This window comes from Pomacea canaliculata, linkage group LG1 (assembly GCF_003073045.1).
Source record: "Pomacea canaliculata isolate SZHN2017 linkage group LG1, ASM307304v1, whole genome shotgun sequence".
Classification (NCBI taxonomy): Eukaryota; Metazoa; Mollusca; class Gastropoda; order Architaenioglossa; family Ampullariidae; genus Pomacea; species Pomacea canaliculata.
The window spans coordinates 43086235-43111948 of record NC_037590.1 but is presented as its reverse complement, the minus strand read 5'-3'; the positions used below and the strand labels follow the sequence as shown (position 1 = coordinate 43111948).

Below are 25714 nucleotides of genomic sequence, written 5' to 3'. Positions count from 1 at the left end.
AAGCGAACATGAAACGTGAACTGTATTGGTGTCCACCGGGTGGACGTGTTGCACACAATGGCGGCTCCCATGTCGCACATGCTGACTGAGGCGTGAAGACATCTGACAGTAGCTGAAATCCTATTTTCCTCCACAATTTTTTATTTCTCATTGCCAAATCAAATATATTTATTTATTCATTAAAGACTGTATTTGGAGAATGTATTGACAATATCTTCATATAGACAAATACATTCATACACATAGGAACATACAGTTATACATGTTTAAATATACTTATGCATCTTAGTTTTCTTTTTCTTGTTTGACCCACGAGAAGAGTTCATGGTGTTTAGCCAATCAGTTGCAGGTATTCTTCGTGGTATAACACGTAGCAAAGGATCCAAACTGGACAGATTACTTTCTTTGACAATTTCTCTCCATGGGAGTTTCTAAAACTGTGCAATGCAAAGTCTCATAATTACAAATATAATTACGAAGACTCTTTAACCAAGCACGTCACCATGCCAACCAAGCACGTGACATATCTGTGACCACAGCGACTCAGGATTCGAACCTCGTGGTTACCCCAAAGACTGCTGTGGTCAGTGTTCATCACAGATGGCATTCCAGCTTGAAGATGAACACTGAGTTCATTTCAGCGCTTGCGGGCAACATTGTTTGTGTACCTGTGATCTTCACCCTTCTCACCTTTACTTGGAGCAGAACCACAAACTTGTATTACTGGATTGTCGGCGGACCATTTTTTCCAATTAACAACTAAAACGAGGCAGGTTTGTACAGAGCTTCCGGTTTAGTCACATTCATTGTTACGGCTCGCCGAGACTAACAGCAGAGAACTTGGCAAGAGGCTAAGCATTGGTCTCAGCAGACAGACAGCAGTCCACCTACACACATCAATGATAGAACCGTTGTTGCTACTAATCAGCAGACGCGATACAAAGTACTTGAGAACAAAATTTAGATGGTCTTACATTTAGATGTCTGCTTCCACCCCACAAACACAAACTATACCCGTCAGCGGGGAGAAAGAAAATTGTGAAGTGACATACAGTGTATCAGATTTATTTCTTATATACATGTCTCTATTTTCTGTATTTGTGCAAAAAAAGTAATAACAAATAACAACAGCATCACCAACAGAGGGCGTTAGGGGTAAGACCAGGGGAGGTACATTTTGCAATGGGACGGAGGAGCAGTTGGCGGAAACAGAGGCGACTGCAGGACGAAATCAGACCTTCCCGTCTTCTGATGGAAAGATGATTCATGTAAGATTTACGTATTCGCACCTGAACAACCCCTGTGAACTCCAGAATCAGAAAATTTCACTGACTCAACCCCAGGCAGAAAAGTGCTGGGTCCAAAGAGACCGACATGGCAAACAGCTCTTGTGTTTTCTCCACATTTATATCTTGCTGGGTTTTTATTTTTGTTTCTTTCTTATTTGCTTTTAAATTTCTTTATTCTTATCTGTTAATAAATTTGTTTATATATTTCTAAAATTTTGTTTTTAAATCACAGAAGGGACCAGACTGGAATAAAAAAAAAACCTAATGAAATTTGTATTATTTCTAGGGAGGATGTGTGTGAGAGAGCGAGAGAGAGAGAGAGAAAAAAAAATGGATGGATGGAGAGATAGAGTGTGTGAGTGGGTGTGAGGCCAATGAACTGAAGACTGACACAAAAGACTAATGAAACAGCTGTATAATAGCTTGTTAATTTGTCGTTATCCCCCCGCGGGGCCCTATAAGCACGTTTGCCGGGACATGTTTTGAGCAGTAAATTCCAGGCAATGGACCTTGCTGGACGCTGGCATAAACATCCCGCTATCTTGTCCATCTGTGCAGCCATTTTTATTTCCGTTACATGGGCGGCTGTGGTTTCCGGAAGCTGCCTCCAAGAAGAAAATGTCTGGGGTAGAGATCACAAACAAAACAAGCGAGGATGAAGGACTACAATTTAGATGAGGACGACGGCTATGATGGAGATAATGATCATGATAATGACGACGACGAAGACGATTGGTGTAAAACTAAGTTATTTCCTCTCAGCAAAGTCTTTGTCACAACTTTTCGGGAATCTCTTTTTTGTTCATTATATCTTTCGTCGCGATAATAGAGAAAAGCCGCCATCTTGGTGTTTTAGTGGTGTAAACCTTTAACATTCGCGTCCATACAGTGACCCAGAGATTTCATAACAAATCTCATCCACCCTCTTAAAAACTCCAACTCATAAACACAAATAATAACAGTCTGCTGACAGGTGGAGGCATCAAGCCTTCCGAAGAGAGAAGTTTGTAAGTTTGGTGATTGATGGTTCGAGTCTCTTCATCTACATCTGTCAGTGTCTGTTTTTTTTTCTTCTTTTCCTCGCCTTGTTTTTCTTTTTGCCTGCGGAAAACATTCGTCGTCGTCGTCGTTATCGTCGTCGTCATCATCATCATCATCATCATCATCATCATCATCTGATAAAGATGAGAATGACGATGATTATTTGTCTTTTTTTTATCTTGACATCTGTTATAAGGCACACCGCTATCGGTTCATCTCTCATCTCCATACACCGCACGGTGGCGCTGGCCACGCTCCGTCCATTCTCCTTCCTGACATGCCAGTCTCTGGCCACAATTGCCCGGCGCTCCCCATCCCTCCTTCGCCAACTTCTCTATCATGCAGGCCGCTGACGGGCGCAGAGTCGAGTCCCGCGGGACCAGTCTCCTCGGCACCAAAGCCCATCGCCTCCTGTCCTCACCCGACCAATCCTCGCCTCAATATGCTTAGATAACACTGGTCGCGATGACCCTGATAAAACATACGCCATCTTCCTCTCCCATCCATCAACTTCCGCTTCCCATCTCCTGGCCTTGCGAGTTGTCTCTCCCCCAAGACTGGGAGCAAGGGTCAACTGGCACACAAACTTTCTCCACGGAGCTTGACGGATCGTGAGTACGCTGTCCATTCTGCATGTGATACGTCACCAGTGGGGTCAGTCTACATTTCTCCCATCCCTGGGCCAAAAAATGGTTGGGGGCCATTGGACCCCCTGTGGCCTCACTCCTCCCCCCGTGTTCGTTCTGACACTTCTCTCTTTCTTCTCCCTGAAATTTCTTTTGGTAGGTCGCGCAACTTTCCATCGATTCTGTACATATCTTGAGATATTGCCGCCCAGATTGGTCCCGCTACACGAGTTTGTTGAAAGGGAATTAATCTTGAAGATCTGCTGAAGTTTTGAGGGCATTAATCTGTCACAGAATCAGGATCGAGGCTTTTATTATTTTATTTCAAGGGGCAAGGCGCAGTGTTGTGTTTGTGTGCTATCTGTTTCTAATTATGCGTGAACTAGGTTTTAATTTTAATCAGGGTGTGGTCATGGATCAGGGAGATTCCCTTTGCCCTACAAGACATCAGATGTTTACAGGACGATAAAGAATTCATGGAGGAAAACAGGGTGTATGTGAGGTGTGCGCCGGAGGAAATGATCTACAATTTTTTAAGATAGTTAAATAATGTCATAGACCATTAAAATGACAGTTCCGTGTTTCTACAGAAGATTCAGAGAGATAATTAAAATACTGTTTTGTATTGTAACTGTTACTGCCATTATCACTACCATTATTTTTATTACCATTGTTCTTAATCATCAGTGTCCAATAGGACGAATTCTTTGTGCGATTGGGGCAAAACTCTACATTGATTACCTGTACTTTGCACTTTCTCAAAATTATCCTCTTCAATGAAAGCCGCATTAGATGAATTCCCTAAGGTGAGGCCGTGTTAGCATGTGGTTACACCTACATACAGGCTCTAAGCGGGTGGATGTTTACAGGTGAGTGTCTTTTTACTAATGGGGTTGTTCCTTGTTCAAATTTTGGAAGTAGTCCACGCAATGAGCTAACCGCAATCAGTCGTAAAAAAAAAATTCCCAGCCAGAGACTGTTTTGCTCTGGGTCCAGACTTGAGAGGCAGATTAGTCTCGAGGTCTGCAGCTGACGAGTGGCCAGTGTCGAATGGTACTAACGACTTTTCGATTACAGATGACACATATGTCCAGACGAGCACTCGGCACACTGGGCCAAGCGGATTGGGACGTCCAGATATTGGAGTGGACCTGACTGCTCCCAGGGCGCTGCTCCCGCCAGATTGAAGATGGTCAGTCGATAGAAAACGGGGAATTAACTCAAGTTTCTCCTCAGAACCAAGGTAACTCCCTCACTGTGTCTCTTCCTTCATTATTTCTTCCTTGTTATATTTCTGTCTCTCCGTTGTTTGTCTGTCGATCCTATCCCCCCCCACGCCCTCTCTCTGTCTGCCTCAGATTTTACTCGCCTTGCTTTCATCCATTTCTCTCATTTGTGAGTCTCTCTTCACTTCTCTCTGCCGCTGCAGCGCCCTCTACCCAGCAGGCCTCAGCGACAAATTCCCAAACGCGAATAAAGTCTAAATTGGCCAGCACCTCGTGCGGACGAAGGGGAGCCACAAATCCAGAAGCTTTGTTACCTACTCGCACGAGCGGGGGGCCTAATGACGTCACCAAGCTGTAAACGTGTCACGCCTGGCGCGAGATGAATGGCTTCTATTAGCGCGCTCCACGCATGCGCCGTCCGACAGAGGGCGCAGATGCCGCGCATCGCGTGCGGAGGAGCGACAGTCTCTGGAAAACAAGGAAACAGATCGCGCCGGCCGCGACACCAGGGGTGAGAAGGGGGGTACGTCCAGCTTCTGGGAAACAAGGGGAGAGAATAGGGTGGGGGAAGGGGGTAGGGCATCGCTGGCCGGCCCCTAGATGGCGCTGGACCACAGCGGAGGCTGAGTTTTCGCGCGGTAGGTGCGTGTGGCGACGGGAACGAGTGCTCGCGGACAGGACTTCCCTGAGCCTGGAGGTCTCCGCGGAGACATCGTCGCCATGGCATCGCTCATTCGTTCGCCGAAATTCGAGGACATGGTCACGTCAGACGATACTGGAGGACTTGTCACACCAGACTAGATACTTAGAGACTTGTCACACCGGACGAGATACCGGAAAGACATGTTGCGCCATACAAGAATCCCACTGATATGTCATTACTAGAAAATATTCAGAAAACACTTGTCACGCCTGCCACTCCACTGAAAATTTTTCCCAAGCCAGGCAAGAACTGGAAATATGTCATGCGAGACATTTTGCAGGAAAAACTTGTCATGAAATACTCGACAGCAAGGACTTGTCACGAGACACAATGCCGAAAGGACTTGTCCTGAAAGACAGAGTTCTGCAGACCTGACATGCCAAGACCTCTACAGAAGAAGTGTGTCCTCCTGTCTGCTGGAAAGACTTGTTACACCGGTCAACCTCCGGGATAACTCACCTCTTCGTTCCTCGTTCCTTTCAGCACTAAGTGGAAGCATTTTACCGTCGAACCAGTTTTGAACCATTTGACAAGAACAGCTAACTCCTAACAGGATGCAGTCGTCTCCCGTGGATAACAACGAGGAGGTAAACAATCATTGACCAAGGGTATGTAACAGGTCTATTGGCAGCTTGTGTAGAGTCCAATGTCCAGTAACTGACTTTGATATTCCTGTCATTGTGGTTGTGACACCCATGGCGCAGACTAGTTTCAGGCTGTGGCGGAGGCAGAACTCATGAAAAAGGGCCACAATAAAAACTTGGCTACAGAGCTGGTGTTGTGTTGTTGTGTTATATTTTCAGTATGTAATATTCGCGATTACCTGTTTGGAATTTATTCCCCTGTAATGTGGAACTCTCTGTGTGAGCTTCCTCAGTTCTTAATCTGGTTCTATTTAACAAATAAACTGGATTTTTGGCACAATAAAATGACATAAACTAGGCCACGATGATCTCCTGCTTTTAAAAGTAAGATTTTTTTATGACTCAACCGAATTTTACACAAGTCACAAAATGCATGGAAAATAGTGCACACAGGGTCGGTGGAAAAAATAATCCGTTTTCTAACTTTTAAAGAAACAGACACCAGAATATTGATGGGAACTTCCAACAATCTCGGGAAATAAATTTTTAGAATGAGCCATAAAGTTGACTCTGGGTTCATCTATTACTAATGAACACCGAGGACAATAGAACCTGCCGAGGGAGTTATTTTACACAAGTAGAATACACGAGAACATTCGTGTAGCAAAGCTGCAAATGTTGATAACCAAGCAGACGAACGAGCGAGCATGAAAACAATGTGATCTTCCTCCCTCCTGCCATTGCATGAGACTTTCCCGAGGGCCCCAGTCGCAGCCCTCCTGACCCTTGGCATTGTGTGAACGATAACACTGCATCCGCGGCTTAAGACATCTGTAAAGCAGCCAGACGCCCTCTAATGAAGGAGACTAAAAAACAATTTTCGGCATTCTGCCTCCAGTCCTCCAGACGACTCCGCCAGTGGAGGGCGGCCAGCGCCCGAAGGGAGGAGCAGCAAAGCGCCCGAGAGGAGCGACGTGATGAGCTTGTGATGAGATCGGGAGCGAGTCAGCGGATCTCGCAGGCAGCGGGACGGCGCGAGATTACCAACCTCCTTGTGGTGCGTGTCTTCACCGTCAGCAGGTCCACCGTTGGCCCCGAACTTGTTGGCCATGTCAGGGGTCAGTCGCCGTGGATTTCAGACCAGCCACAGGTGGTGGTGTTGTCGTTTGATGTCCCACGGATACTGATGGCGGTCCGTTGGAACAACGGTTAGCGCGTGTCACCAATACAGTGAGGGTTGGCTGTCCTGGGTTCAGCTCTCGGCTCAGACACGGTGTTTTTTCTGCATGTGGCATCTGTTTACAGGCTGGCTGCCTTGTTGTGATGTAGTCCCAGTTGCTGGCTCGGCGTAAAACACCAATCACTCCCTTCCCAAGGATATTGATACATAGAAAGCCCTCATATTGTTTTCGTTCATTCTATGTAAATATGTATACCTACAGGTGTGTATGTGGTTACATATGCATGTATCTTACTACTCTATTTACTATTGTCTAAATAATTTATGCATTTCATTGATGCCGTGACAGACTAAAAGAAATAATAAGGTTTTACACCAAAGAATACCAAGAAATAATGGCGAGACAGAGTTTACAGATCGCTAGAGGCGCCATGCTGAAATGTAGGCAGAAAACTGAGAAGAAAATCCAATATAAAACATCAGAGTCGACTTCCTTTGTTGGACCCAGTGCTCGCCAATACGTTTCGTGCAGCAGTGAATAATCAAACATTCTCTACAATGTTTACTTGGGTGTCAATTTTATTCAAGTTCAAACGGGTTTTGTTTTGTTTTGTTTTTTGTTGGGCTTTGTGTTCGGTGATCTGTTCATGAAGGCCTCAGTGCAGTGCTCCCAGGGGTCTGAGAGAATAATCTGCCACAGCCTGGGGGTCTGGCAATGTTGTGTCCAACCCACAACACACCACCGACACACTGGTCTGATGAAACATCCCGATGCAGCGACCTGACACAGAGAAATCATTGCAACCCACCCGAAACATTCATCACAGGATGCTGCAGCGGACATGGCTGCTTCATAGGAGGCCGGCATATGGCCTTTGATTGAAGCCCAGCTTGTGAGTGCATGGCGAATACTCCTGTAGTTCATACAGAACTCGACATACCAGCCTGAACATTGTTATTCTGATATAACAGGAAGTCAAGGAAAAGTAGACTAAAACATAATTTGTCTGAACTTGTTTTCTCTCAATCACAAACTATTAACAAAAATTCAGTACGAGAGATAGAAAGAAATTAGTGATGATGAATTTAGAGAACATAAGTCTGGAATCTAAATACAGTATTTCGAGCTAGAAACACCCCACCTCTCTACCCATCCACCCAAAACAAAACAAAAAAAAAAAAAACCAAAACAAAAAAAAACAAAAAAAACAAACAAAACAAAACAAACAAAACAAAACAAAACAAAACAAAACAACAAACAAAGAAAACAAAAGCAAAATAAAAAAATGAAAACACCAACTATGAAAAATATAGGAGAGCTATAAACTTCCAGTGCAGGTGAATTAATCCTATTCTGGCTTAGAACAGGGTGTGTATTCACACGGCCAGGTAGGCTAGCACGAAACAATCAAGCAAGTAATAGGCCGAGCGCTGCCGAGCCTGACGAAGGCCGACGCTCATCATACGCCCACGAACCTCGTTCTTCTACACCGCTCATGACCACTTTGTTGGCGCGGAGCTGGGGCTGTCAGGCCTGACAGGCCTAAAGGTTGCTACCATTACCAAAACGGTGGCCAAAATATTGGGGTAATCGACCCTATTAGCCCGCGGATTCAATTTTGCCCGGCGAAATCATGTCCGACGTTGTAACAATTGCCTAAGTATGCTCAAGGCTTATTTCGATTACTTCCTCCCAGTCGGTCAGATGATGACTCCTTTCTTGCCGCGGCCTGGCTCCACCGGCCATCGCCATCTTGTAAACTTCTCGAGAGGAAAATGGCGAGGCGGAGGTTGGCGAGAGAGCGTGCGAAAACAAGTCCCTGACAAGTTGACTAGAATTCAGCTCGCATCTTGAAGCTTAACTACATTTCTAGGGTGGGAGCGACGCAAACGAGGAGAATTAGCCATGATGGAGCCCTTGAGAGGCAGGGTGCACTCAGGCGGAGAAGAGAGAGGAAGGGTGTCATGGAGGAGACCATAGACTCTAAGATGGAGAAGTTGAGCAATCCACTCGCTAGCCACCACGTGATATTTTCAAAGCTGATTTGATTTATTGTGCAAAACAGATCCCATCGCGGCCTTACGTCTGAGCAGAGTATAGGGAAATTAGAAGCCTTCGTGGTTTCTCCAAACAGACCCGAAATCTGCCGGCTGCGAGAGAGGCTGGCGATGGTGAAAGACGTGAGCGGCCTTCAGAAGCACCTTGTGCGGGTCCCCAGGCCTCTAACAGAATCAGCCAGCGGAGCCGAAACAAGGCACAGGATGCCAGAGCCAGGGACCAACCTCACAAATTGCGCTTGGCTAATTTGCATTGTCCCTCTCCGGCCATTGTCTTGGAGTCCAGGACGGAAGGCGGAGGACATTCCAGTACATACAATGGCTCCGGTAACCAGCAGTTTGCAGAGCTGAGGAATCGCTAAAGAAAAATACAGTGGGTTAATGCAAGGAGATTTTTTCGGTAGCTAGCTTCATCTGAGCTCTGAGGAAGCTTACACTTTAAATGTTAGCACCGCGTGTTTGCTTGTCCACTGAAAGACCCACAGTCCCACACACTTCCATATGTACAAATGTTCATTGGGACATTCCAGTGAACTTAGCTAGGGACAGTGAGCTCCTGACAACAGTGTGCTCCTCACAGCAGACCTGCCCACGGACAGTATGATGGAGTATCAACAAACCCTAGTCGCTAGCTATTACTGGTAAAGAAAATAAATATAGCTAGCACTGTCATGAAGGTTCTCGTTGAGCTTATGAAATAAAAATAAAGCACATGACATCCTCATCATCAGCTGACATTGGCGTTTTAATGTTTTCGTCCTGGCTGGACCTGGAGGTTGAGACAACAAGATTGCTCGTGCGGGTTTTATTGCGGGTTGTGTTCTGTCAAACCTTCAAATATCTCAGCCTTCTGTCTTGGCCTTGTCACTCCTTCTGTTAGGAGACCTTACGATAAACAAGATTTACAGTTTTATAACTAAGTAAATAATGGAACAAGTGTTGATGTGGAGGACAGGCTGAGACCTGGTTGCCCCGATCTCAAGGAACAGAGACACGTGGCAGTCTTCCTACATCAGACATCAAAGTGACCTCATCTCTGAACTCCTCTACTTCCGCGCACTACATTTTGCTGCGGGTTGATTTAGAATGCTTATTATCCTCTTCGTTTGTGATGAAACTGCATTGTGTTTCACACTAATTTGAAATGGTCAGTGATTCATAAACAGTACTTCAGTTTCGCAAAGTGAAGAGATGAAGATTTTTCTTGAAGCTCGTAGGTGATTGAGGTCAAGCCACATCAGAGGTGAGAAATCTGACTCCATGGTAGCGAAGCTGGAGAAATATTGAATTTATTAATAAAGACAATATGTCTGGCAGCACTTTACAAAAGGACAACGAGAGCAGTAACATACAGGAAAAATCAACTACAAAAATGCTTTATCATGTTCTTGATCCTGTGTCAGGCTTGACCAATAGCTTTTAACATTTCTTTTTCACTGGCAGTGATACTTTGTGAGACTTCAGTATTCATGCTTCAACACCTTTTGTTACCTTGGTAACGGCCAGAGAACCACTACATCGTATTTACGACCACGATTTTATGTTTTAGAAATTCTTTGATATTCGCAAGAAAAATAATTTCCTGAATATGTAATTTTTACTGATTGTGACTGTCTCTCTCTGTCTGGCAAAGCTGTCTTCTACATTGTATCACATGTATGGGGGACAGTGACATATACAAATTTTATTGTCCAGGAGGAAAAGCAACAGAAACGAGTAGTGCCTGGTACACAACATGACAACTGTGAACATTTGTTTTTGGTTTATGTGTGAGAGTATTTCTTCCTGTTGTCATGTCTAGGAACCTTGCCTCCTCAGGAGACAGTCACTACCTCCGTGAGTCACGTTTAATCAGAAACGTTTTCATTAGTTTTCAAAATGTACCGTCGGTTTCCAGAACAAGTGTTTGGTGAAGATTGGTATCTTGGTGATCTTTCTCTTCTAGTAAACATCACTGCCGGAACCTTCATCAAAGACCACCAATGGCTTTCCTTCTCTCAGCTATCTGCACAAAGCTTCGCGTCCCATGTTTTGCCTTGTCCACAGTCCGATGCGAAAGACAGATTAAAACTATTTCCTCGGATTTATTCGTTTCTAATGTGTCTGTTGACAAAAAACACTGGCTTCAGACAAGACCATTGGGCCGTCTCCGACCACACATAATTAGCGCCTGATACAAATGGTGGGAGTTCGAGAGGTCAAAGTTCACGAAGTAGAATATTTTTCAGACCTCCCTCGTTCGGTTTGGCCAACTTCTACGACTAATAAATCTCGCGGCGAGAGAGAGGGCCAGTGAAATTCGGGTATTGTCGCCCGCTTTTCTCGGTCGCTGGCCGGTCTGGAAGGGTCATTAGGCAACTTCTTGTGAAAAGCAGCAGTAATTTGTCCGCTTCTTGTGCAAGATGACACGCTTGTCGGCTCTTGCGCCTCGTTACCGAGGGCCCTAGAAAAGATTCCTCCCAGACGATTGCAGACCACAGACTTCTTCTCCACCACTGCTCTTGTTCTTCAAGGTCCTCGTGTTTCTTCTTTTTCCCGTCTTCTACCCTTTTTTTCCTTTTATTTTCCTTCTGTACCTATCTTTTTTTTAGTCAAAGACTTTGCTGAGATCTTCGTCATCCAAGTGAAAATGTCGTCGCCAGACACTGTGAGGTTTCACCGAGCGATCGTTAATTACTTCCCATGAATGTTTCAAGCCAGCAGCCAGGCCTCTGTAAAGCTATTTCTTTCTTTTATGGAAGCAAATAGATGGATGCCACGGGCGCCTGCCCAGCCGCTGTGGCGTGGCCAGTGCCTGTTGCCATCAAGTAAGAAGGGTGACGGGGAAGGAGGGTGAATGCTTTTCATCTGTTCTAAGGGCTGAGCAAACAGGACAAGCGATTCAACGTCCAAACTTACGCTTAATTGCCTCCCTTGCTCGCAAACTATATGTTCCTTATTATATGGACGAGGCGGGACAGAAGATATATGGGCAGCATAAAGAAAGCAATCAGCAAAGTTTACGGGCCCTGACATTTGTCAAGACAAGCCAGGAGCAGCGAGGGCAGAGGGTGAAAGACAGGACGAAAAATATGGAAGGAAAACAGTCAGCGCCCCCCTTGCAGTTCGGTTCAAACACCAAACATCGGGGTGGTTAGTGAGGCAGAACCAACGCCCGCAGCAGAAGAAAAATGGTGATGGTGGGGGGTCGGAGTCTTCGTCCCCATCCGTTCTTTAACTTGTTCCCTCCCCCAACCCCACGCCCTCCTCAAGACGCGAAAAGAGAAGTCTGGGTATTTCTCATTCCCCATAAAGATAACTCAATTGAAAAAATCAGATGCATGAAAAAAGTTTTATTATTCCCGCGAGATGGCGCACGTGATCAAGGATGTGCTATTGATTGCCGGACACCCATCAGAGGCAAACGAATGAGAGACAACACGCCCGCCCAATGTTGCCACTGAAATTGCCTCTGACCTAGCGCGCCCCCTATACACTCCGCTCCCCAGCTTTGCCATAGGTGCTGCCTGGGTTGCAAGTCTTCCGCTCAAGAGGATTTTTTTTTTTTAAAGTACTCAAGTAGAAGCCCTCTTTTTTTCTAACGGAACTTTTTAATTCCCTTCATTCCGGCCGCCCCATCCGTCTGTTTAAAGAAGCCTAACGCCATCTTGGAGACTGGTTAGCGGACCTGCGGGTCATCTTCCCTCACACAAAACTGTCAGGGCAGAAGGTCGGGATGATGTTTTTATCGCTGATTCCTCTGAGAAAATTAGTTGTTGGGAAAGGACAACTTAACTCTGCACGAGACTGGTCGTACACTTTCAGCCATAAACACGGATGTGAAAGAGTCCATTTGAATTTAAGCCGTTAATGCAGCAACGACTTGGTCGGCCATCTTAGCTTCCGGTGCACACAAAACAAATGTTATCACTGTCATACACTCAGCAGCCCAGAGAATGTGGTGCTGAGGGTGGAGTTGAGGGCCAATTTACTCGGAAAACTACAAAGTTGGGATGTAAAGAAATTGTTTCTGCATTTGAAGTCGGGCCTCAGCTTGGGAATCAAATAATGGGAAATGGTCCGTTTGATATTAATAGAATGATAAGGAAATGAATAAACATGTGATTGCAATGGAATTACTTAGGGCATAATCTAATCTTCTCATTCATAAATTAATTAATCGGAATAAAACTCGTTTAGGTTTCAGAGTCTTCAGTTCTTGAATCGTTAGTAGGAGACTTCAAGAAACAGGAAGAAGCCCCCGTGTTATTCTGAAAGCTTGTGGACATATGTTGTCACAAGAAGGTTCTAGATAAACATGATTTGGACTGATGAGAATCAGTAGCTTGTGTAAAACCGTAGATGATAAGAGCTTGCGTATTTTTATTGGCCAGTTGTTTCAACAATTGTAGGTATTGTCGGCATTGGCTAAGTCAGGGACTCCTTCTTACCAGGACACTCATGTATGATTCACAATTTTATATTTGATCTTCACTGGAGGGAGGGGACAGGAAGGGACCGGAAGGAGGTAATGGATTTATGTCTCGCACTTGTGGGACTGTGAAAATGTGTCCAGGTAGTATAGATTGGACTATTTGAATAATATCAAATCTCTATGTGAGCACACAGCAAACACACACGTGTTCTTCGTTATTACAGCGAAGGTTTGTACACGGGATCAACATCTTTCATGGTTGGAAAGGGACCAAACACTACATCGAGATCGGCTCTTGAGAAAGGCACCTGTGGGACATCGTGGGAGTGGCGGAGGTCAAAAGGCTAGGATTTGGGGAGACAACAACTGTCGAGGGCCATAAACTCTGGTACAAGGGGGAAGACTCCAGACACAGTCATGGCGTGGGCCTCTTTTCGTACTTATAGGAAGTCATTAGAGCTGTCATCAGTTGTACACCCATATACAACACTATCGTCTGCCTGCGTCTCTTCCAGACCTCACCATGTTACTATTGTACAAACATTTACTCCGATCTCTAAGCACGAAGACAACGAAGTAGAAGAGTTTTCTCACTAGGTGGACAATTCTATGGAAACCTCGTTGTACTCGGTGAATTAGTGCCCGCGGAGGCTGCTCTGGTCTCCGACAGAGAATTTAAAACCGATAAGTTCTTTGGGGTCCCAGGGTCCCCTTCTTCAGATTTTTAAGGGGTCTCTGTTTCAAATTTGAATGGGACCCCATTAACGAAAATTGAAGGGGTCCTCCGAACTTTTAATGCGTACTGTACACAATTTTTTGCGTAAGCAGAAGCCCTGCCTTAGAGGGTGGTCAACTCCTCGGTCGACCTTAAGTTGTCGTTGCAGTGGAAGGCCGCTATTTACACAGTCTCCCAATGGCCAGCGACTGTAGCCGACTGCTGTGCCCTTGACTGCATCCATGAAGTTATGGCCCATACTTATGTCAGCTTGTATGTATGATAGTGTTTGTCAATCAGAAAATATGAACAATAGCCAGAAAAGAAAGTTGTCTTAGCTAGCAATTTGAGTGAACAGAATTTCAATAAGTTCACAATGATTTTTTTTTTTGTAGGTAGGTGTCGAGAATCAGAAGAACGAAGCCAACTGTCTGACAAAACACAAAAAAGGGAAAAGCCAAAAGGCAAGATACATTTCAGATGAGCAGTGCTCAGGCATGATGGCTTGGTGAACTTAGGACAACAAGAAGAGCTCAGTTCTGCGTCTTTGACCTGTGCAGCGGAAACTCGAGATGCCAATATGGACGACTTAGAGAATTCTAGGAGCGACAACATCTTTCACTGTCATTGACAGGAGAGAGTAGTTGAAACCTATTGCCAAAGTAATCCTACATCAGTGTCATGCACTTATTTTCTACAAACAAAAACAAAAATCACCATCTAGCCTAGATAGATGATGGGTGAGGGTCCAATGACTGGAGTCCCTTACCGTTGAACCAAACGTGTAATACATGCAGATGCTCCCCTCTGACCAACTTTTACGAATCCCTTTTACTTAGGGACAATTTTGAACTTAAGCAGATATGACAGGGTAATGATTAAAAATGTTTACCGGATATAAATCTTGCGCGCCTCACCCACCACCCGCCTCTCTTACCAAAGAAAAGGGAAGTGACGCAATTATAAGCTCGAAAGTGAGGCCTGCAAGATCAAACAGAGGCTCGTCGTTTAAGATGAAACACTGTTTAAGCCTGGAAGGCCATGACAAACGCCTAAACGTCATTGCCTGACAAACATAAAAGAACACTAAGAGTAGCAACTCAGTAAATCTTCCTTCGGCAGAGTTATCCTCTCATGCAAACAAAATAAAACTTTAGCAGGGGTTGTCTTTCTTCCCAGTGGCGTGCCAGCACGCTGCTGCGCCTGCGCGGCCGGCTGATGAAGATTGACCGTACAGACGTCCACCAGGCGGCTCGCCGCACGCTCTTTGCACGTGCCCTACCAATGTGATCCAAGTCGGAATGTGTCCCGAGTGAGAACGGAGCAAATCATATTCTTCTCCTGGGCTGCAGCTACGGTCATACACCATCTCCAATTTGTGTTTCCGCTCAGCCTGTGGGGAATAACTCATCTGCCAGTAAGCGTGGAATATGTCTATAATCATACCTGATAGCTCTAACCGTATTACGCGCGTGTCTTTTGAGATCTGTGGACGACCAAATGCGTTAGCTTTTAAATACCCTTGGAGAGACGCAGAAACGGGAGGCAGAAGCTAATTTCATTTCGCGAACGTGAGCCATTTACTCAAACAATATTGCTGCCTGGGCTTCATATTTCTCGCATCGGCAGGCCTAATTGTTCTGTCACCGGTGGAAGGGGTTGTGCTGGTCCCTGGTGGGTCGTGGCCGGCGGGAGCCTCTAGCCGCGGCTTGCCCACCCTCCACACTTCCAGCCTCCGGCGACTTCTGCGGACGTCCAAACCCAGACCACTCATCCGCAGGTGGGAGGTAGACATGTTCAAATATCCCATTCCTCATTCAGGCAGACTACATGCGAGACTGTATTGGGCTGTCGGTCAGCGTGTCTAAGAAACGGAAGAAATAAAGAGGAAAAAGAACAGCGAGAGTTGATGATATCAGGTGTCAGGTTTAACCACATGAGGCGAGGGACTGAAGATGTTGTTTCTTATCACGATGACGAAGAATAAGAAAGAAAAAGAAGCTGTAAGCGTGGTGGCAAACTCAAAAGAACAAGCTTTATGTTCTTTTGAAAAGTTGGGTTGCTGACGAGTTTCTCAATCGTAGCTCAGTGGTGGTCGCAGCGGCAGTAGTTGCTCTGGTAGTGGCGAGTGATGGTGTCGGACGTGAAGGTAAAACGAGGACGAAAGGCCAGAAGATACATAGTTCCTGGTGGTGTTTTGTAGTCAGGAGAGGCAAAGATATTCATATTATGGAAAAATTTAGCGCAACAATGGGAAGATGTTTCAGAAACTTACATTTCACAAGGCTGTAAGAGCCAAAGCCGATTGACATTCGACTTTTAGAACAGCGAGGCAAGTTTTGATTGAATGATGTGTTGTAGTAGACATCCCGAACTTCTACTTTCAGCAACACGGTGTGTACTTAACTACCAGCACTTCCCCTGCAGTATGTTTCACGTTTCTCCTCCGTCTTGTGCCCGGATGTTGCGAGCTAAAGAAAGGCTTCAACCGATGGACATGAGGAGGATGAGAGACAGAGCAGACGTACCTTGAACCTTTCGCTTTCCCTCCCTGTCGAACCCCTCCCACCCAGGGTTCCCGTGGCTACCGGGTGCTAATGGGCGGAGGCTCATTTCGCAGACAGAGTCGCCCTCTATCGCCGGTCCTCTCAGGAACCACGGCAGCCGGGGAGCCGGGGAGCCGGGAGACGATTTTGCTCTCTTTGTCCCTTGTCGGGCCTGTCACTCTCGTCCAGACAAGCAGACTGACAGATGTCTAGTAACTCGGCATCGATAGATGACCAAGACACAGACTGTCAGACACGGCGAAAACAAGGTCTTTAGTCAAGAGGGATTTCCAACCAGACTATTTCCTAATTTGTTTCTGCTGGGAAGAAGAGCAAGGAGGGAAGTAACAATTATATTCTAGCGGTAAATACTAACGGGTTTTAATGTTGAATATTAAAAGGTGTTATAATTAAATTATGAATAACTTTTTTGCTAAATGCTAAATCGATTTACTGTTTAAAACGAAAAAGGTTTATATCTAAATATTATATGGTTTCATGAAGTAATAGACGGCACTGAGATCATGGAAGCATTCTGAGTTGCAGGAAGTTTTTGACCGTTGCTGATCCGTTGTCAACACTCAGTTGTGTTTATTGTATTGAAATCCAGACAAACTCTTGTTTGAGATGTTCCTAACCCAACTCACGTCTTACCATGTGTAGTATCTTGTCTATTTCTTTGCAAAGAGATTTCTGTGTCTTCATTTGTTAATTGATTAATCTTTAATCTTTATTATTTTTCTCACGAACGTCAGCGAAAATGTGTAAACTTCATTTATAAACCCTTATAAATGTGAAAGCTTTAAAATATAATATTTTATATTCCTGTGGCTACTATCTCCTCCCTTCTTAATTCCAGTATTCTCACTTGCTTTGAAATAATTTTAATTCATTGTTCTCTAGTTCTGAAGTTTTAGTGCGACTCTCAATTGTGTATCAAATGTACATCTTGTCCAAGACGCTGTGTCTGTATTTAAAACCGTCTTGCTATTCTCTTAACTTTTAATAAATTACTAAATTATCAATTTAATTGAAATAACAGCTTCAAAATTAGAGTCTTTTTGTGGTCTGCAGCTGGATAACTAATATGAGGGATGACAATTTGACCACATTGTCACCTTTGCTATGACAGGAACCGTACCACACCTGGGGTCAGGCAAACACATTCATTGCAGCTGTTTATTTGATTCTTCATTGACATCACTAACAAAATACCAACACGACCAGCGTTCATGTACAATGTCCATGATCCTGGACTGACTGCAAAGCAAGCACGTGGTCTTGAAGACAAAATACCAACAAGATTATACACAACCTCTCTTTATTCTGGACTGGAACTGTGAAGCACACATGGCCTGCAGGACGCGGAGAACACTGTCGGCTTCAGGCAAAACACAATGGTGGGTATGGACGACAAGGACAATGAGAAAGCAAACATCAAACACATGTTCCGTGCTCAGTCGACCGTGAAGTGTGACATAGAGTGGTGGCTGAACACGTGCTGTAACTTAGAGACTATAAATAGAATGGTCTGATGACTGCTAGGCTGACGGAAACTACTTCAGCAAGTGTCTGGTACACTGGAAACATAAAGACACAACTGTCAGTCAACTCTATGGACATCTAGAACTGTCTATTACAACAAAACAAAGTATGTTGACAACTCGTCTATTTGTTTCATCACTGCAACAACAAGCAGGTCAATGAGATGATCACATCTCACCTGCCTACAGGTAAAAAAACGCGAGAGAAGCGATGAAAGGTCTGCCTGGATGAGAGATGGCAAGGGACGCAACTCTGATTAAATTGGCTCAAAAGACGAGGAAATGACTTTTTGCTGTTGGCGAGTGGAGTGGATCCTGTGGATCCTGTGGCCAATGTTAACACTCGTGCTGCGGAGATGCACTAAAGTATGTATCTGAATACCAGGAGGGTATGCCAACCGATTGCGTCCCCCTGCATTTTGGCACGAGAGTAGCTTTACTCATCCAGAAGGTATGCTGCGCTGTGAACAGACAGACACACAGACAGACAGGCAGGCAGGCAGACTGGCAGACGGACAGACAGGCAGGCGGACAGACAGACGGACGCATGCACTAATAAGCTCGTGTTTTACATAGAAACATGTGCACAGACACCTAGCAGGGATTCAGTGGCTGTTTCCGACCATGTAATGATTGAGGGAAGGAGGTATAAAAGAGAGGGACGGGTTCGGCTGTTGGAGGATTGAGGAGAGATTGACTACAGTGTCATAGGTTAACAAACTAAAGCTCGAACAAGTGTCATGAGTTCATTGTTTACCGCTTTATCCTTTGTGCCAATCACAGCTGTCTGAATCTCTTGGGTCCAGGTTAGCAGACCCGTCACTTCACCCAGTTTTAGAGGCATACACACACAGGGGAAAGACAAACAGAGATATAAAGTGACACAAAGACACATCTACACTCACCCTATCTCTCTCTCCTTCTCTCATTCACACACGGCTACCACAGAGAGCAAAGAATCCACTCACTGACACGTGACATGACAAGAGGACCTTTCCAGTCCCCGGAGTGCACTAATAAACAAGCTAGCCTTTTGTGACAAGGCTACATCAACCACACCATAAACAATATCAAGTCCACTATCAACTGACCACAAGTAGGCCACAAAATACTTGTTTGATCTTGACCTCTGGAGAGGGACGGCTAGAGAGGAGGAGGAGCAGACTGAGATCACTATGCGATGTTCGGCTCGTACAACAGTTTTGAACAGAAATTAAGACAATTAAAAACATAACTTAATAATAAAGCGATGCTCATCTTACATCATCTGAGGTCTAACATATATTATCTTAGCATCGCTAAGACAAATACAAACCTTGATGGCTATCAGAGGTCTGTTGTACACACACACACACCTCCCTTACTCCAGCAGGTTCGCCACAAACCCTCGCGAGGAGGACATCGGACAACAGCTGCCCAGTCAGCCAAGCTCCCATTGAGCTGCTTCTATGACTTCGATGAAAGGTTGGGAAAGGCAGCTGGGGCACTGTCAGCATCTGAACATCTCCCACAATAAGGTCTCGTCAGCACAGTTCAGACACCAGGGCCAGGTTTCATCAAATTCATGATTGTTACAAGTACAGCCACCAGCACCACACATCATCTGACGATGGTGTCAACTCTGGGTATCATCGCCCAGGCAGCGATAAGCTACGTTGTATGAGGTTCGGGTACATCGTGTCACAGAACTGGTTTTGTCTTTCAGTTTTAAAAAAGTAAATAAGGAAGATTTGTGTCATACAACATATAAACATACAAACGTACGAATGTACCGGTATCAGAAGGACGATGATGGCGATGATGAGGAGGAGGAGAAAGAAGAGGAGGAATCAGATGAGTATCCATTGAGTACATTAGGAAGGTTATGATTGCTCGTTAGCTGTCGAAACCTCTTCGTCTGATTTTCACGGGGATAAAAGGGAGGAGGAGCGAAAAGCAAAGAAAAACAAAGATGGCGGTCACATGAGAGCAAAACTGTTTTTGCTTTGGCACAGGAAACAAATAATAATAACCACTTTACGAGTATGTAGACACGATGTCACTAGCCGTATCATCTGAGTATAGTGGAGTCTGTCCACACAGTCCACCGTGTCTCAAACTCGGCAAATGTCCGAGGACTGGGGTCACTCTGAGGGACGCTGTTGTCGTTGTTGTCTTCACCAATGGAAGATTGTACTTTTATTTATACCACCACAAGTATACATCACTTGAGTTTACTGTTCCTTTCTGAGAAAGAGGTGTCCAATAATGTAGACAGTTCTTGAGCTTACATCATGATGTGCACACATTATTATCAGACAGGAAAGAAATATAGATGGACAGCAAAACAAGTACAGAGAAACAAAGACATATTTCACGTATGCATCTAATATATAATAGGTAAAAATCTCTGAATCAGGGTCTTAAGAATACCAAATGTTACAAGGCTGGCTGTTTGTGACATAGCTACACATCTCGCTACAGTGCACACAAGATACGAGAGGAGAAAGACTGCTTGACCCTCGACCTGTGACATCTTATGGCCGTTTTGTTTCATTTACCAAGTCTATAAATACATCCTTACCCCATCGTCACTTGATGCAAGTATGCAAATATTGCATATGTAATATAATTGCACAAGTTACATCATCTCATTTCCATCGACGCTTCATAAAGAGAAATAGTTACTTATAGTCTTGTCTTACTCCTATGGCACTCGGTAAAGTGCAGCAGTTACTTGTCCTCGTCTCCTCCTATTGCAGCTGCAGAAAGATCAACAGCTATTCCTTTGCACCTGTCTTTTAACGGGTTTGCTATTATCACCCCGATTGGTCATTTTGCACAAGTAACTACGGGTAGTGTTTCAAGGATACCCAAGATAAAAGTGGAAACGACTGTTTCTCCGATACTCCGCTCGTAAAACTCTCCGTAGTTACTATAGTAACGCATGTGCACCTAGAATGGATAAAGCAACTGGCTGGAACACCCTCAGGCATCGACAAGGCGCGCCTGCTGGGTTTGCAGGCTTCATTAGCTAATCATTATCGATCTCAGTCACACCCGCCCATGCTCCTAATTAATGATCCCAGTCAAGGTCAGCACGTGCGTTCCGATCACCTGCCGGCGGGCCTTTGTGGGGGGACCGGTGCCCGCCGGGCAGACACTCAACCGCCAGCACATCGTGTCTTCCGATGTCCTCGTGCAAAAGGGCTTGTCATCGAGGACAACTTCGACTTCTTGCTCTTGTTATTGCCTTTGTTGTTGTTGTTGTTGTTATTATTATTATTGTTGTTGCTGCTGCAGTTGCTGTTTAGACATATTCTGTTTTGGAAACTATTATCCACCACTGCTGGTTGACAATTCCGACCAAATGACAAGGTCCTCAAACACTGCTTAACATCGCCATATGGAGGTTTTGTCACAGGGATCTTGTTACACTTTTGTTACACTGACATTGCTTTGAGATCATTGTGAGGGAAATAACAACTAGTGAACAAGATTGAGAGAAAGAACTGCTGGCTACACTACTCGTCAAGAGATTATCTGATTATCTATCCTCTCAGGATAGTCTGATGAGCGTGAGGCTCTGCACTACTCACAGTAGGACAGCCTACCATCGTAAAATAGTTTTCAACCATCAATCACTGGCCACCTGTGGAGAAGACGATGTATTATATTCATTAACTTCTCCAAGGTAACCGAACTGTTTCATAATTTGCAGATAAGACTATCGTGTCGTAGTTAGGTTCATAAAGGTAACAGCAATGTCTTCTGCACCTGTATAATTAGAGACAACACACTCCGGATTGCAGACGACAGTTAGTCTTTTTTCTAGGTCTACAAACCAGCTTCCATGGTAACGATCTTTTAATCGGGGGCTGGGTGGTCCTACAAAATTAAATATACAGGTGACCGAATGCTTTGGTGACCATGTGTTTTCAAAACCTGTTGATGCACAAGACAAAGAAGTGTGAGATCGCCAGAGAGTTCGTCTGGCACTTGTCCTGTGTGAAGTCTTGATGAGCCACAGTACATGAGCACCACAGGCCGCTAGCCTGTCATCGTCGGTCTCAGGAGACCACCAGATGCCCGGATGTGAGTAGCCAGCACAGTCCAGTGCTAGACAGAGCTGATCATCTCCGAGTCCGAGTGTTCAGACGCCTCGTCACTGCTGGCCTCGATTCTCGTCTTGGCCTTCCTCGCGCTGGACACGTGCCTCCGCTTGGGCCTCGCCTCCAGGCTGATGGAGTCCTTGCCGTCCTGTCAGCACAAAGCCAAGGAAAGTCAAGAACCAAACACACAGCAAGTAATATCATGTACATATTATGTAAAATCAAAGCCTCTTTTAAACTTTCATTGTCGAGAAGCGTTTAGTTCTAAGAGGAAATTTAAATATCTTATTTGTATTTCATGCACGGGGCTGATATGGCGGCGCGGGAAAAAATATACGAGATTTACCGAGATTTGACATATTCTAGCAAATACCACCAATAAGCTTTCTGCCACAACAGGAAATACAGAGGGAGAAATACGACAAATAATAGTGTCAGTGTTGTAGTAATAGACAAGAAAAATATTGCATTAAAGGCAGGAGACAGAAGCGCACACTACTGTGTCACCACTGTATAAGCAGTAATGACGGCAGCAGTTGTCATCGTTATTTTCACCGCCCTCATCCTCATCTCCTTTTATTTCTGACCGTAACAATCAAAACTTTTATAAAATAACCTTCTGCTGTATCCAGGGCTACAGTCGGTGCCAAATTCGTGGTTTTGGAGCAAGGGAAACACGGAAAGTTCCTGGGTCAATGGATGAATAAATCACGACTTTCTAGAGATTAAAATCCATAAGTCTGCCCCTCGTTGTGGTGTGGGCAGCTCGTGCTCCATTTTGGACATGCGCACTGAATCTCCTGCCTGCTCATGATCTGTTAATAATGTTGAATATTTCTCAAGACAAACAAGTAGTGGTTGAAATTAAAACCTGTGTCCGTCTTCAGCACAGACTGGATGCCTTGGGAGTTGAAAGAAACGATGTGGTAGAGAAAATTGTTGTCGGAGATGCTGCTGCACACACAAGGTCGCACACACAAGGTCGCTCTTCTCAACCCGTCCTCATGTCCCTCACTTGCCCTTCGTCAGGGTCCATCGATAGGCTACTTGCTCCAGAAGCTTGGGATGGGGGAGAGAGAGGTGGAGGGACAAATAAAACTTGCCAAAACAGCCTTGTGATAACCACATCCGCGCACGCAGCTTGTGGGTCTGTCATATCATATGTCCGTGTCGCAGGCGCATCAAGCAATGAAGACGCAGAAAGGACCCCGAGATACACGGAAACCCTTTCCTTTTCCTCTGTTCCTAGCGTCCATTTCTATTGTTCCGAGATTTATCACCCCCCTGGACAGAGCCCCAGGGGCGCGCGCAGATGAGGCACGTCAAGAGAAAATAAAGATTAAACGGGTCAACGCTCGAGAAGGGAGGAGGCAGGACGAGTAAGAATGTTGCAGTCCGCATCAATACATCTCGCTCTCTGTCGGATGTTTGCTCAGGCCGAGAAAGAAATGAGGAAGCCGTGTATAGCTTTCACTCACCCCTCCCTAACCCCTTTGTCAGCTTTTAAAACCTTCTGCAGCCGAGGTGAAGATGACCTTCGGCGAACTGTCCAACATGTTTCTTGCTATTATCTTAGTCCCGGACCAAGTGATATCCATCTATTGGCTGTCTGGCAAGACCTGGACTTGAGCATTGTCATTTTTTGTGCTGTGTGCGCGGACCAGACTAAAGCGAGCATATTTCTGTAGAAATATCAAGGACAGTCATCTGGAAGAGTAAACAACTTCGCAAAAAAAATGGCGCGGACAAGGGAGGCGGAGGGTCTCCGAGCTCACCAATCAGGCTGCGACACATATTTGAACTGGCGAAGGAGATTGACTCGTTTTGAGGTGTCGTGAACTAGAAGCAATCCATCATGCAGGGTCGTGTCTATGCGGATGCAATATTGTCTACATTCTACAACAATCGACAGGGTCGGGAACTAGGGAGGCAAGCCCAGGGCATACATCACGGGCCGCCTGAATACCTCCCCACAGAAGCGCGTGCTTACTCCGGGCTGTGGGAATCTGCAATCGCTTTCTTATATCATAGGCTATATGGCAAAACGGAAGTTTTATAAACAGAAAAACCGACTGAGAAGGATTTTCGCCCCGCGGAAAGTCGAAATTTGAAAGGTGACACTAGAAAGCACGGCAATGAAAGTCAAAAAGTAAAGCAAACCCTCTTGCACATTTATTGTGATGAGATTCTACTTCTTGAAAACTTCGTAGTCATTCACACTTCCTGTAGAAACTTGGTAGGCGATGTCTGTGACAGGAAAGTATTTGTGGGAATTGTGTGTATTCAGATGAAGAGGGTTGGCTACAGTCATGTTTTATGATTTGTAGAAGCGGAAAGTAGTGTGGTTAGACAACTGGCTTACAAACCCGAAGGGCGCCAGTTCGACACCCGCGTGTCCGAATATAGCGGGTCGGGGAAGGCAAAGCAGCAAGGAAATAGCGAAGTGCACCACGAGAAAAGTGTGATCTCTGACCCCTCACTCCTTAACTCCCGAAATGTTAGCGGTGGTTGATTGGTTGGTAGCAATCATTAGCGATTTGTCTGTCCTCCTGCCAACGCCAACCACTCCTGATGTCGGCAAGCACATCCAGCCATCCAGCCATCCACCCAGTGCGTATAACCGGCTCTCAGCGACACAGACCAGTACGAAGTACAGACTGAGAGGGCGGGGTAGGGTGCCCAAGGCTGAGGTTCCATGTTTTCTTCAAGACACCCTGCCAATGTCAAACCACAGCGATGGTCGACGAAAAACGATTGGGTGAGCAGTCAGGGTATGTCCTAGTATTGTGAGGCTGCTACACGTGTTCAAGGCAGCAGCACTGTGTGTGTTCAGTGAAGAAGCTGGTAGATGACTTGATTCCAAACATTAGTTCAAGTGGTGTGGTCGTCTGTCACGTGCCTTAATGTGGATAAGTTGATTCCGAGTGAAGATGAACCAGTGCACCGGGCGGCATCTCCTCTCACCGCCTCCCGTATGACCAAAGGCTTGTCGCTAAGTCCTCGGTGATGGAGGTAGGAGGCCGCCAACTCAATTATTCCTTGAACACGGAAAACTTGTTATCATGTCCTCGCTTAACATGAACGAGTGGAAGGTTCTCGAGCTGCACCCAAAGTAAGATACGAACCTGAGGCTAAATCGTGTAACACATAAGCAACTGCAAAATGTGCAGCTTGAAAAAGGTTTCAGTAAATATCAGAACGACTCTACTAATTAGACTGCTCTGATGACTACAGCAGTACAGGTGTAACCACAAGGTAATCAAATATTAGGGTACCAAGAAACTGGACCGACAATAGGTTCAAGAGCAATATGCACGACTACAGTTGGGGGAACATTAAAACCTGAACTGAACATTCACACATTGAGTTTGCCAAGATAAGGGGTGTTTCCTGAAAAAGCCTGTAGTAATCAAAAGGCGATAATTATCAGCATAGCAGCAGCCACCACAGAAGTATAAGCGGTTGTCTTTACAGCTCTTGTAAAGTATGTTCTAATGATGGAGTCTTAGTGCAAGATATTATTCACCGAAAGAATTTCATCCTCAAGATACACGACTACAACCCTCACCATGCACAGATGGCCAAACTTGTCCTGTTGGTACATAGACAACATATGGTCCCAACTCCCTGCCTTGGCTGAATCCTTAAATACTTGAACATATTTATATATAATATTTATGTGTAATCCTGGTGTATA

At 45.2% G+C, this 25714-nt stretch overlaps 1 protein-coding gene across 1 annotated transcript in view; it reads right to left on the bottom strand.

Moving 5' to 3' along the window:
* Positions 1 to 17547: 17547 nt before the first annotated feature.
* Positions 17548 to 25714, bottom strand: part of LOC112572720 (adhesion G protein-coupled receptor L2-like) — a 31115-nt gene continuing 22948 nt past the window's right edge. The window contains exon 20 of the mRNA XM_025252546.1: positions 17548 to 22165. Coding sequence (XP_025108331.1) covers positions 22025 to 22165 — 141 coding nt within the window. The 3' untranslated portion in view covers positions 17548 to 22024. The remainder of the gene's footprint in view (positions 22166 to 25714) is intronic.